At 33.9% G+C, this 13,992-nt stretch overlaps 1 protein-coding gene across 2 annotated transcripts; it reads left to right on the forward strand.

The window, feature by feature from the left end:
* The first annotated feature begins 3,594 nt into the window (after positions 1 to 3,594).
* Positions 3,595 to 13,717, forward strand: LOC123710403 (venom carboxylesterase-6-like). Of its 2 annotated transcripts, none has more exons than XM_045662268.1 (10): positions 3,595 to 3,819; positions 5,506 to 5,602; positions 6,377 to 6,562; positions 6,733 to 6,918; positions 8,430 to 8,620; positions 8,748 to 8,913; positions 11,380 to 11,564; positions 11,869 to 12,019; positions 12,933 to 13,056; positions 13,347 to 13,717. In XM_045662268.1, the coding sequence occupies exons 1-10, from the start codon at positions 3,646 to 3,648 to the stop codon at positions 13,519 to 13,521; spliced, it is 1,635 nt and encodes a 544-aa protein (XP_045518224.1). In that variant the 5' UTR covers positions 3,595 to 3,645; the 3' UTR covers positions 13,522 to 13,717. The 2 variants fall into 2 exon arrangements, with proteins under 2 accessions (XP_045518224.1, XP_045518225.1); XM_045662269.1 differs by having other exon boundaries at positions 13,337 to 13,525.
* Positions 13,718 to 13,992: the final 275 nt, after the last annotated feature.

Below are 13,992 nucleotides of genomic sequence, written 5' to 3' on the forward strand. Positions count from 1 at the left end.
ATTTATCATACTTCATTTATTTTTAGAATAACGACTTAAGATAAAGCTTTGCACGCGTTTCACGATCTTATATAACAATAGATGAACTTTGCTATAGATAAGTTATAGTTGCTGATGAAAAAACGCCTAGTTTTTAAGTAAATAGATAGTCATGGAACATATAGGAATTCAATCTTTGATGTATGTAAACATTAATATATTAATTTCAGAGATTTATTCATGTTTGAAGATAAGAAGCATTGCTAAATCTACCGAGGTAGTAAACTATGCTCTAACGATTAGATGGAGATGGGCAGGAGACTGTCAGACGAGCAATGGAGGGGGGAGCAAGGGGTTATTGGGAAACGATTCAGAGAAAAACCGCTCACGAGATGGGCAGATGACATTATCAAAACAGCTGGCTTGAGCTAGATGCAGCTTGCCCTTGACAAACATACCTGGAGATCCTTGGTTGAGGCCTTTATCTGCAGAGATATTCCTGCAAATTAATTATAAAATAGACATTATTTAGTACAGATAAAAAATATTGTAATTTATTTTCTTTTAATACTTATATTTTGATAAATTTGGTAAGAAATAAAGGATTTTTATTATGTTTGAAGATCCGTATCTGTTTAATTTTTTAAGACAATTTCTGCCTTTTGTTTACCAGAAATATTTATAAATTTGGAACACACTTTCAAAATTGTACTAATGTGAAACTTTTTACGGTTTCTTAAAGCGAATATTAACCCGAAAGTCTTATACATTCAAACAGCACAATTTGACTACCTCCCAATTCCTATACCCAACATATCTCTTGTAATTGCTACGAGTCGTAAATTAATTAAATTTGTTTAATCTAAACCATTTGCAGCTGTTTTTAATACCTTCAAAGAAACTTGTTCACAATCACGAATTTCGTTTTTTGTGGATTTTTTGTTACGATTTCTAAAATGAATTACTTTCTTAGAAAACGCAATTACCCATAGCATATAATTCCCAAGGGTAAAGGTTTCGCAATCCTGATACGAAAACTCCCACAGGAAATAATAGTTCAAATAAATTCCCACAGGTATAGAAATTTGTTTGAAATCCTTTAAAGCCATATTGGAAAAGTTTTCGTATTAAATAACTCTAATTACATTTTAACCGCCTCAGTGAAATCGTCAGTGTAATATGAACAGGTAGATCATAACGATTTTAAGCAAAAGGGATAAAATTGGCAAAGAGTTACCAATTTTATTTAGTCCATTATTCTAAGTATACATTGTTAAACAAAGCAAAAAGCGAAGAAAAGCAAAGGGTAAACTCTGTGTAAAAAGTCATTACCTTATAGATTATAGAATTCACACCTGAATCACCTCGACGTTCGTCGTTCCACAACTGAGCGTTGTATAAGGCAGATTTTGAACTTTATTCACATTTTTATACTAAAAAGCTAGACCGCAAAAAAAAATAATTATATCGAGGTACTTTAAGGAACCTATCCTTCAAGAAACGCACCAAATATACCCAAAACGCAGAACTCGCATACGATTTGTTTTTAATTATAAAATCAGACGAATCATACGCTTCATTTCATAGGTCTGTAGTAACCAATTGACCTGTAAATATCGGTCTTAACGTACCTCGATATAATATAATTCGTTTTGCTGTCTAGCTTTTTAGTATCAAAATGTGAATAATGTTAAAAATATACGTTAATTTATTCACCTGAATAAATAATGTGTTCGAATACCAAATACACGTTTTTATTTTATCAAACCATACAGGTAACCTCAGACATTTTTTAAGCTGTTTTTTTTAGAACTGGGAGCAAACGGGCAGTTTTCTCTGATGTTCAGTGATACCGCCCATTAACACACACATTGGCTGAGGGCTCGCAAGTGCGTTGCCTAACAACGGCTACAACTGCCTAACCTAACTGACGGACGGTATTTTCTATAATACGCCCGATGATGAAACTCAGTTGCACTGTTTTAAGATCAATACCAGGTTAAATTGTGAAGTGACAGCACGAGACTTTAAAGTGATTTCAGATTGGCATAAGTCCTATTTGAATGCCCCAAATTAAGAAACACATAAACCCTTTCAGAAGTTTATAATGTACAATTTACCCTTTATGGCTTATACGAGTATATTAAATAGTTATTCAATATTATTTTAGTTCGGGCTTTAATTCTATTTAATTATAATTAGATTAGGGGGCTAACAAGCCACCAGGACGCCCATAAAGGGGAGTCATCGCAGCCCATAGACATTAATTTTTTGTGGGTTTAGCTTTTGAGGAAGGAGTATTCTCTTATTTTAGACAATTAGAGGTTGTATCTCTCAGGGAAGACCCCCCCACCAGGAGTTGATTCCACAGTTTGCTAGTTCGCAAAAAAAGTGTCTTATGCTTGTAATTTGGGTGATGCTGGTAATTTTGAATTGATCGTTGTCAAAATAATAAAAAATAATTCAGTAGAGCATTAATGACCAATTGTCATATATTTTAATACAATACACAAAACCTATAAAAAACAAAAGACAAAATTAAAGTATATAATGATTGTGGTATGAGTATATACATAGAATAATATTGTAACTTATATACTACTGATAAGAAGTGTAAAGTAAAACTACTAAGAAGAAAAGAATATAGTCATCTATTATATCAATTACAGAGGAGTGTTGGCCTAGTGGTTTCGGCGTGCGATTCTCATCCCTGATGTCGAAGGTTCGATACCCGGCTGTGCACCAATGGACTTTCTTTTTTAATGCGCTTTTAACATTCGCTCGGACGGTGAAAGAAATCATCGTGAGGAAACCAGATTGCTTTACTTTGTATTTGCGTGTTCTTCGCACAAGAATGTAAGTACGTGCTCCCATTTCACCATGCCTACTGCTGATACAGGACAAATCTTTGTTTTTTTTAAATCTATTATTATAGTTAATTACTTAAAGATATCATATGGCACATGGTGTAATGGTTGCAGCTCCTTACCAACATTTTGTAAAACAAAAACTTGGCGATTAAAAAGAGTGGTGGAGAGTTTATTACCAGTTCTTTTCGTCCGTTATACGCCCTTGATTGGAGAACGGGCAGTAAATGCAAAATTAGAAGCATCTAATATGTATTTCATTATTAACGTTCATAAGTGTATATTGTGTTACCGAAAGGAATATATAATTTTGAATTTTAATTTAGACCCAAAAAGTCGACAGCGTGTGTCAGGCACAGGACGCTTATCACCTACTTACCTATTAGATTGACAAATGATCATGAAACAAATACAGAAATCTGAGGCCCAGACCTAAAACTAACCTAAAGGTAACAATATTTTAATGAAACTTATTTTCTTTTAAACGCGAATTTATAATTTCTTTCTTTGGATTTAACAGTACTCGAGGCAAACAAGTATTAACATCGTAATATATTCTATATATAAAAAATACACACACAAAAACGAAAATTCACGAAGTATTGTAGGCATAGTCCAATGAGACAACCTTTTGATACGAATATAATCAATGACCACATAAAACAAGGTGGAACTGCAGTATTATTATATATATTTAAACAATTACCTTGAAGTTTATTGGAAACGCAGAAACACTGTATCATATTGACGTAGGGCACACGTCTCGCACTTAATTCTACAAATAATTTATAATACAAATATGTTTAAAACTCTGATAAAATTAATATTGATAAATTTCGCTGTAGGAGTTCTAGTGCAAGTGAAAAACGGAAAACTCAAAGGGATATTGGGAAAGAGTGTCAATGGAAGGGATTATGCGAGTTTCCAAGGAATACCTTACGCCGCGCCGCCAACTGGAAAATATAGATTTGTGGTAAGAAAGTACTGTTATTTACGGATAATTTTTATATACTATTTATTATATTTATTTTCAACATACAAATATACAGTATGTACAATTTTTAAATAGAAATAATTAAAAATTAATAAATATAATATTAAAACAAATTTAAAAAGTTTGCGTGTGTTGCGATTGATGTAAATGATGATCTCTCATGATGGTCTCATTCCACAGTATGTAGGACAGAGGAGAGACGTAAAAGATAGTTATGGTTCATAAAATCATACAACATATTATATTAGAAAACAAAAAAATATATTTTGCTTTGCTGAATTTTTGAAGATATTTTCGTAAAGTTAGTATTTTTTTTTAAACTAATAGTTTAATTTTCAAGACATTAATGAGTAAATATCTATATAATAAACAAGAAATATTCAATGAATAAATTACTAAGTAAACAGACTATATGAATAGACTTCATACAGTCTGTTTACCTCAAAGCAAGTCCTAATGACGGACAGTGACGCGGCGACAACAGTGGACCAATCACACTTAAACGAAACGCGGAATCGTTTTGTATCTTTCTCATTCACTACTTAATTATCAAGAACCTAATTTTACTTTCAAACTTGTTATGTAGAATTTCATTAACACAGAAAAGTATGTGTGATAACAAAAACATAAAAAGTTAATATCAGAAAAAATAACTTAGATAAAAAAATTGCCGTCTTTTTTCTTTGTATATATAAATAGGAAAAATCATAAGTATTTTGACGTCGAACTAAAGCTGGGTGGAGACTTTTTGCACGAGGGGTGATTTACTGGCCAAAGGGCATGATAGCATAATCAGACCTATCAATACTTCATTATTAATATAATTTACGTACAAACTACCATATCTATGAACTCTAGCTCCTTTTGTTCTAACGAAATATCAGTTATATAGTTTTATACGTTTGTCTCTTTCTGTCGATATGGTCACAATATGATGAAAAGAGAGAGACCAGTGCTTTGCTTTCTACTGCTATATTTTAAATTTTACGACCAATTCAAAAATATCCTGTTATTTGCGTTACTAGATTATATCAAAAACCCTGTTTAACAAAACGACATGTTGGTGGTGAATATAAATCTTATATTGATAATTATCATTAAAATCATAATTGTGGCGTCATAAGATTTCATTTTGCTGCAAAATGTACCTACCTACTATAGGTAGGTACCATTTACCACGGAGAATGTTCAGAGTTCGGATGAATACCTGCAGCTGAGTTTCATCATCGGACGTCGAGGCAGAGTACGAAATTCCACCCGTATCACCTCGACGTCCGTCGTTCTACAACTGAGCGTTATTTAAGGATGTTTCTACCGCGCATCACCACTATGTGGAACCAGATGCCCAATGAAGTATTTCCGAATCAATTCGACATAGAACCCTTCAAGAAAAGAGCGTGCCATTTCTGAAAAGGCCGGTCATTTACGAGCTTTGTGGTGAGTGTCTGTGGGCGGCTGTGTAACTTAGCATCAGGTGAGGGGACAGGACGGAGAGGAGGTTTGCCCCCTGATATATAAAAAAAAAGAATCGTTTTATATTCCATTGCATACAATAACCAAGCTCATAGTATCCTATACCCTAACATAGGTGGATTTAATTCCTAACCTACATTTAACCTTAACCTTCCACCTCATCTCATTATGAATTATTTTTTATTTTAAAAGGAAGCCATCGAAATGCCACCGTGGAGTGGAGTTTGGCATGCCGACAAGCCCCTGTCTCGATGTTTGCAGTTTGATCCCTTCATAGGGTCCGTAACAGGTACAATAATATTGAGAGAAAATATTTATTAGTAATGGATGAATTGCAAAAGTACAAAATTCTTACATTAATACAAGATTAAAATCTATAAAACCGGAGTATCAATATTTTTTTTTTTTTTGCATAAATTAATACCGTATCGGTAAAGACAATATTTATATGCTATATTATAATATGGATATGAGGTTGTAATTGTACCAATAGATTTTGTTTATTTTAACGTTTCACTCCGTCGTACAGTAAACGATAATATCGTGAGGAAACCGGCATGCCTTAGACCTAAACATCAACGGCGTTTGTTAGGCCCAGAAGATCACCTACTTGCCTATTAGAATAAATCTATTGATAACGAAACGGCAGTAGTGCAACTGTTTTTTTTTTCATTGCACTACCCGAGTTGTATAATTAAGAACATAAGAATTGTAAACAATCCACCATTGCATTATCTTTAAGCTTCAAACCATTAAAACTACATTCATCAATTAGTCTTAACTTCAAACTGTATTTTATTATTTCATCAGTATTTTTTATAGACAAGAAGACGATTAGCATTATGTGCCTGACATACGTACAATTTATGACAGTTTTCTCAAGATAGCCAAAATAGGGTATTTGTCTAGCAGGGGTTGAAAAGTAAGGACTTAAGAGTTGAGTACTCTCCGACGCGTCACACGCAAGGCCCTCAAAGACCCAAAAACAGAACCAAATATATTAAAATCTGTATCTATCTAAGCTTGTAGCTTATATACATTCATCCAGATTTTTTTCTTTCAGGAAGTGAGGATTGCCTATTTTTGAACGTTTACACACCATCATTAAACAGGTCTGCTAAGCTACCAGTTTTAGTATTCATACATGGCGGTGCTTTTATGTTTGGGACCGGGAACATTTATGGTCCCCAAAGAATTATGGATTGGAATATGGTGGTTGTTACTATTAATTATAGATTGGGACCTTTAGGTAAGAAGTATTTAGTTCTTACTTACTTAACTGCTATTTAACACCTTAGATAATTCAATATCATGCAGATGTTTAAAGAAATAATTTACCAGTACCAGAAAAAATACAGAACATATTTTGTATACACTAGTACTTCTTTAGTCTTTTTTATAAAGACTTTGTGTTTTCAGGATTCTTAAGTACAGGTGACAATGTAGTACCTGGTAATGCTGGGTTAAAAGACCAGAACCTCGCTTTGATCTGGGTAAAAAACAATATACGCTACTTCGGAGGGAATACAGATAACATTGTTCTTTTTGGAAACTCTGCCGGTTCTTCATCTGTCCATTATCACCTTTTATCCCGACGGTCACGTGGTAACTATACATTTTAGCACTATTAAAAAATTTTGCTTCAGGAAATGTGGTGCCCAATAAAAAAATTCGAAGAACGAATTCAAGTCTTCTGTTTGGAAACATACAGTTGTAGCCAAAAATCCTCGAGAGCTCGACCCACGGAAAGCGTGTCACATTCTAGTAATATTTTTTAGTGAATACGCGAATGCTATGAGCTTTTCGGCAGGACGATAATTATTTTACTTCAATATATGGAAAATATTGTATAGTAAGATTTAACTGGGTTAAAATAGTGTCACAGTAATCAAATAACAATAGCCTTTAAAAAAAACAATGACGCTACAACCTTTTTAGGTCTGGTCCTCAGATTCTGTATCTATTTCATGATCATTTGTTAATCGAAAAGGCAAGTAGGTGATCAGCCTTCTGTGCCTGACGCACGCCATCGACTTTTTGGGTCTAAGACAAGCCCGGTTTCCTCCCGATGTTTTCCTTCACCGTTCGAGCTAATGTTAAATGCGCACATAGAAAGAAAATCTACTACGTAGTAGCTTTATTACGTACTCACATAGGGCCAGCTGCTCCACTTATACCATCTTCTCAACTTTTTATTTGTCTGCCTCAATTTCTTTTGTCATAGCGAGGAAGCCATTCCGTCGCTTTTTTTGTCTTTGTCTTCTCTCATAATGTAATAATCAAATACAATACTTACAACCTACGAAGTAACAGTTATCTTAATATGTAGGTTAACTGCGATTAATGCATCTATATAAGATATTGCTAATAATTTATCACGTATTAATAAACTATGTCAATATTGTTATCCTTGATAGCGGCTAGCATTGCTATGGTAACTCTAAGGCAAACAATATGTTGCTCTGTTTGTCAACAACTTGAAAAATCGCTATACATTTAAAGACACTTTTTTATCTGTGATGGAAATGCAGAACCAAAGTACTAGGAGCATGTTGGACCCAGATTCTCTGCTATTTAGTGACTGGGTGAGCAATACCCACTCAAACCAGCTCGGGTAGTTATTACAAGGCCACGATATAGAGGCTCCGGGGTCGCTCTCGGATTCTACTGAGGAAAATTTAGACTCCATAATGGGGCACGGACAGTGTTGGCCTAGTGGCTACAGCGTGCGACACTCATCCCTGAGGTCGTAAGTTCGATCCCCGGCTGTGCATCAATGGACTTTCTTTCTATGTGCGCATTTAACATTCTCTCAAACGGTGAAAGAAAACATCTTGAGGAAACCGCCTTGCTTTAGACCCAAGAAGACGACGGCGTGCGTCAGGCACAGAAGGCTGATCACCTGCTTGCCTATTAGATTAACAAATGATCATGAAATAGATACAGAAATCTGAGGCCCAGACCTGAAAAGGTTGTCGCGCCATTGATTCATTTTATTTGAATGGGACACGGGCACCAATTGCAATTATTTTGGCTGCGAATCGTACCTCTCACTATCTTAAATTCAGACCAGAGCACCATTTTCAACAATGTTAAAGCAGCATGTAACATTTTAGACAAATTCCACCGTGGCATAATGTCCAGTGGATCAGCGCTAGCTCCCTGGGCGCAGCAGACGAAGCCAGATAAAAATGCCAGAACCTTAGCGGAGCTTGTGGGATGTCCCAGTGATAATAACGTGGAAATGGTCAAATGCTTCCGCAGCAGACCAGCAGATGTCATCGTAAGCGCCCAAGGCGATATGCTAGTACGGCAATGTATTACGTAATTTTTCTTTAAGCCACTAGGCCAACACTGCTCATATAATTATTAAATATTATATATGAAACAGGTAACAACTACTGACCCGTCCACATTATATATCATTATTTCAGGGTTGGCGAGCACAACTTTTCACTCCGTTTACTCCAGTAGTGGAACCAGAATGTTCTCACGCATTTATTGATAGACACCCATACCTGGGTACTCAAGAAGGGTCGTTCCAAAAATTACCACTTCTCATAACCACGACATCGGAGGAGGGACTATATCCGGCTGCAAGTAAGAACATATCAGTAATAATTTTAAATTTTTCCAACGTTTCGCGTGCTTTACAGCGTGCATGGTCACGGTGACTGAAGACAAAAGGTGTTGAATGTCAAAAAGTATCACAGCTGTAGAGAAAGTTGTATTATCTGTATTTATTTCCCCGGAGTTGATATCGACTAAAAGATGACGGGTTTTTGCAGAAATGACTCACGGTGTCCTCTATTTTCGCGGATTGTTTGCCTTGGGGTTTTAATTTGGTTATTATTGGATCCCAGGTGTTTGATAATTTTAAGCCGCCTTCTCTATTGAAATTGGGGTGTTTTTTTTTTATTTTCATGGCTTCGCGTACCAATCTTGGGAAGAATCTTTTTTCTTTCGCAAGTACTTTCAGTTGGTCAAAGCGCATGTAGTGAGCATTAAACAAGGGAGTGGGGGAAAGTTTGCGAATCGTATACAGCGTGGGACACAAACGTCAACTCACTTACGAATCACGCGATCGCGATATTTTTTTTCAACAAGAAGAAGAAGAAGTTATGATTTGAGGAATTTCATTTCGTAAAACTTAATATTTTCTTGAATACACCCCATAAACAACCACAAATAGTATGTCGAACGCAAGGTCTCATCAGTACCAATCTAGTGGATCGTATAAAAAAGATACAGGATGTAGATTTTTTCGAATCTTAATAAGAATTAGTAAAAAAGTAAATTTTCTTGTGAAAACGCAAAATAAATTATAACTCTGCAGGGATCGAAGTTAAGGACCTCATGTAGAACATTTTTTTACAGCTACACATCTAACACCTAGTTGCGTTATATCTATGACTTTTTGACCACCCTGTATATGACAGCGAAAGATAACAAAATCCGCAAGATTTAACATTTCCTTGTTATTTACGACCACAATTTTTCGTAAATTTCTAAATTTGCGACGTCTCGTGATCAATTTATGAACTATCGGACATCCGTTCGTAAGATTCTAAACGGTTAGTGACTTATTCAACCAATTAGAGCCCACATGCCGTTTAGTTATCGCTTACTTATTTTATGGGGTAGTTCGGTAATATAAATAATTTATAAATTTGCGAAAAATAATACAATTTATCTGTCGTTTAGAATCCTTCACCTTGCAGATTTTGTTATATTCCAGTGACATATACATAGAACATTACAACTGACATGCTTATGATGGTAAATTTCGGACAAAATTACGCACGAACTACGAGTACCGTATGTCAAATTCTAATTCGATTTTGAGCTAAATCTCGAATCTAAATCTAGCCTTTCTGCTCTGATTTTATCTGGTAGATACAGAAGCATCCGAATTATTGCTTTCGTGATATATGGTGATAAATAAAGAGGAATGGAGAGAGTCTATGGAAAGAGTCGTTAGATGCGCAGAAGTACTCTTTTTCCACTAAAAGTTAATGCGCGAACTTTGTTTCACAATAAAATCTTGTGTAGGTTTGAGTCGCCTATAACCTATTTAATACAAAAGCTTTTTTTAATTCGATTTCGAGTCGCCTGAGGATATGGACCGCTCTGGTGAAGGCCTCCTCTACCCCTTTCAAAATAACTCTATCTTTTCCAATAGAGATATCTGGAAAAGGAGGACAATCTACCAGTCTTTTCATGTTATTTTTATCAAGTTTCTTTTTGACCTGTCCACTCTTCTTTTCGTGGTTGGTCCCTTCCATTGTGTTGTATTTTAATGTCTATCAGTTGTCTATGTAGTGTTACATGACCAGCCCATTGCTATTTTTGTTTCAAAGCATGTGATAGGACTTGGACTTGGATAGGATTGCTTTAGTTTTTGTCTAATAAAATCACTTCTGTCTGTGATTCTTCTTTCAATAGATCTTTGTGTTGATCTATTCTTTAGCTTAACATTTGCTGTGAAGACCTAATTTTGGCAAACATTTATATTATAACAAAGAATGATGAATCTATTACATATTTTTTACAAATTTGTTGAAAGGTCTCCATTAAAAATCGTTTTGAAGGACCAGAACTTATGATATACTCTTCAGAAATTCCCTGACATCAGCTTTCTGTTTGTTTCATACTTGCCTATAAATAAAATTATTTCTGAAACAGATGTAGAAATAATTTTACCCATAAAGGTAACCTTATACAAGATTTACATTTATTCACGTGCGATAAGCATTTCCACTCACTTAATAGTTAAATATAGTTGAAATTTGAAAGGGTATTTGTTAGAATTTCTTACTAAAACAAGTGTCACTTTTATCTTTTACAATTCACATATAGGCAAAATCTTTAAAGTATGATGTTTAACCACGCATCACCTACGTACTCCAAGATAAAATTGTTTTTACCAAGAAGGCGGTAAACGAACCCTATCTACATTAAAGTCACTTAATAAACATAAAATTTTACGGAATAAACATAAGTATACTTTAACTTCTATTTCACTATCATATAATAAAAAAATCAACTGCTAACATATTTTTACAGTTTTCCAATCAAATGCAACTCTGCTACCAGAATTGGAAGCCAGGTGGCCAGAACTATCGTCAATTATCTTTAACTACTATGATACATTACCTAAATATCGCCGAGATGAGGTAGCTTCGAAAATCAAGGAATTCTATATAAATAATCGAGCTATTAATCAAAACACATACGAACATTTAGTTAAAGTAAGTGTATCTTTATAAAGTATCCATCCGTATCACCTCGACGTCGTTCCACAATTGTGCGGGCTACCTCTATATATATCTGTTTCACCAATTTTCACAAATTTATTTCCTTAACCTAAATAACAGTACTACGACAATAACAAAACACTGATTTACTTATTTTTTTATAAATCATAATTACAAAACTATTACACATAAATATACAGTGTTTAAAATATTCGTGGATCTACCAGAAGCCACTTCAACACCACGGTCCAAGAGTCTCTCGTCCAATAATTATAGCTATTATACATATTTTTTACAGGCGTTAACCGATCGCAACTTCTACGCAGATATAGGAGAATTTACGCGATTATTTGTCTTAAAATCTACTCGGAAAGCTTACATGTACCGATACAGCTTTCGAGGAGAAAAAAGCCTTTCCGACCTGATCGGAAGAACTAATGTCAATTACGGTAAGAAACTCTAAGTGTATATTAAATACAAAACTTTGTGGAATGACTTTGAATTAATCAATTTTGTATGGACTAGCATTGTTGGCTTGTTTTGTATCTTGTACAACTACAAGAACTAAACGAAATGTCGAATAGTTGATGTAATTTGGGGCCAGTGCGCGCGCCACGTCGAGCGAAAAAGCTTCAACGCCGTGCCATCCTTTTCTCAAAGCAGGCCATTTTCGAGGCTATAACTTCGTTGTAGGGGGTCGTATGTAAATGAATTAAAAACATGAATTATTTATAATATTATTATGGTCAGAATAAGATATTAGGGTTAGCTGATAACGTTCTTACTTAAGAAAAAAGGTGCCTAAAGCATAAACTAATATTAAATAAATTTGGTACTAATTAGTCATAGGTCGTAAAAATAACTTTGACTTTTCAAAATAAAAATGACTTTTTCCGAGTAAAATATATTTACATTACATTTATTTTGTTTAAAATACAGATACAATTATGCTAGTAATTTATGTAAAGACCTTTTTGAAGTGAAACTTCTATATCGGCGTTGGAAAAAAATTTAATGTCACATTAATTTTACGTTACTCACCATCTTTTTCTTGTCCCTACCACGGTTGATTCGAAGCCATTAATAACAAAAACATAACGATAACAATGATAGTAATAATTCTATTACAATTAATGCAATTCTGTAATAATCTTAGTAGTAATAAGGTAAAATGATATAATTGTATTATTTGTATTCATGTCTATAATAAAAGCCTTTTGTTAAACTTTATCTAATTTAACTTTATTTAACTGTCTGTAAAGTTGCATTAAGTAGATCATTTTTCGAAAAATAAGGTCATAAAGAAGTTTCAATTCTTACGTGTGACCACTAGTACACGCACACATCTTTTTTTGTTTTAAGGTGCCAGCCACTCGGACGATCTGTTTCGTGTGTTTCTTCTGCCAAACTTTGATCTTAATAGGTCCGACGATATGGAAATAATAAATACTTTAATTAAAATTATTTATTCGTTTTCAACGACTGGGTAAGTATTTTAATATTACTATATCAGTGTAAATGGTCATAATATTTTTTCATGAATCAAAAATTTAAGCACAATTTATGTTTTCTGAATATTTTCTTCTGCAGTCGGAATGTTTTGTCCGATTCCGTGGCTTTGTCGTAAATGATCGTATCGTATAAACCGAACGTCCTAGGTTTGTACCCGCGAATATGTAACTAAGCGAAAGGTTTCTAAAGCTAAATAAGTACTATTCGAAATGACCGATGAAGCAAAACTAATGTACTGATGTTTTCAAAATAAGTTTTTTTCAGAGTGCCTTCAGTAAAGAACTCCCAATGGTACCCAGTCACTCCAGGAACAGAAATTAATTTATTAGATATCTTGGCACCTGACAACATGAAAATGTCGAATTATGCTAATTTTGGGAACAAGACATTTTGGGACAGTCTCGGATTCAATGAAAACGAACGAATTTTACGATATTAGAATTATTAAATTTTCAACATCAAAACGATCTATTTCTATTTGATGCTAAAATTTAATACAATAGAACTTTATTACGTAAACACCAAAAACGACCGAAAATCCTCCATTAAAATATTTCATATTCTATGTGATACTTAGTCTAGTATAAAGTCCTAAGTATGGGATTGTATATATTTGTGTCAAGTTTAAAAAAAATTATAGTAAACTTTTTCAAATATAAGTATATTCTATGCATACAAAATAAATAAATGTAACATAAAAAAAATATCTTATTTTATTTATTAAGTACAGCTAAACATATCCATATTATAAACGAAAACACTTAAAATATACAAAGCCAAAACAGATTACATTGTTAAACAAAATATACGAAACAGAAAACATAACAACAACTTAATATTTTAAAGGAAAAAAGAAATTGTTATACTACTGCTAAATAATGTCAAAGACTTCTTGTGTCCCAAAAGTTTC

The sequence above is a fragment of the Pieris brassicae genome, chromosome 5 (genome assembly GCF_905147105.1).
Source record: "Pieris brassicae chromosome 5, ilPieBrab1.1, whole genome shotgun sequence".
Classification (NCBI taxonomy): domain Eukaryota; kingdom Metazoa; phylum Arthropoda; class Insecta; order Lepidoptera; family Pieridae; genus Pieris; species Pieris brassicae.

Bases quoted from the DNA above. Each gene is read 5' to 3' on its own strand.
- LOC123710403 (XM_045662268.1), top strand. From the start codon at position 3,646: ATGTTTAAAACTCTGATAAAATTAATATTGATAAATTTCGCTGTAGGA. The intron at 3,820-5,505 runs GTAAGAAAGTAC...TTATTTTAAAAG, and splicing joins CTGGAAAATATAGATTTGTG to GAAGCCATCGAAATGCCACC. The intron at 6,919-8,429 runs GTAACTATACAT...GTAACATTTTAG, and splicing joins TTTATCCCGACGGTCACGTG to ACAAATTCCACCGTGGCATA.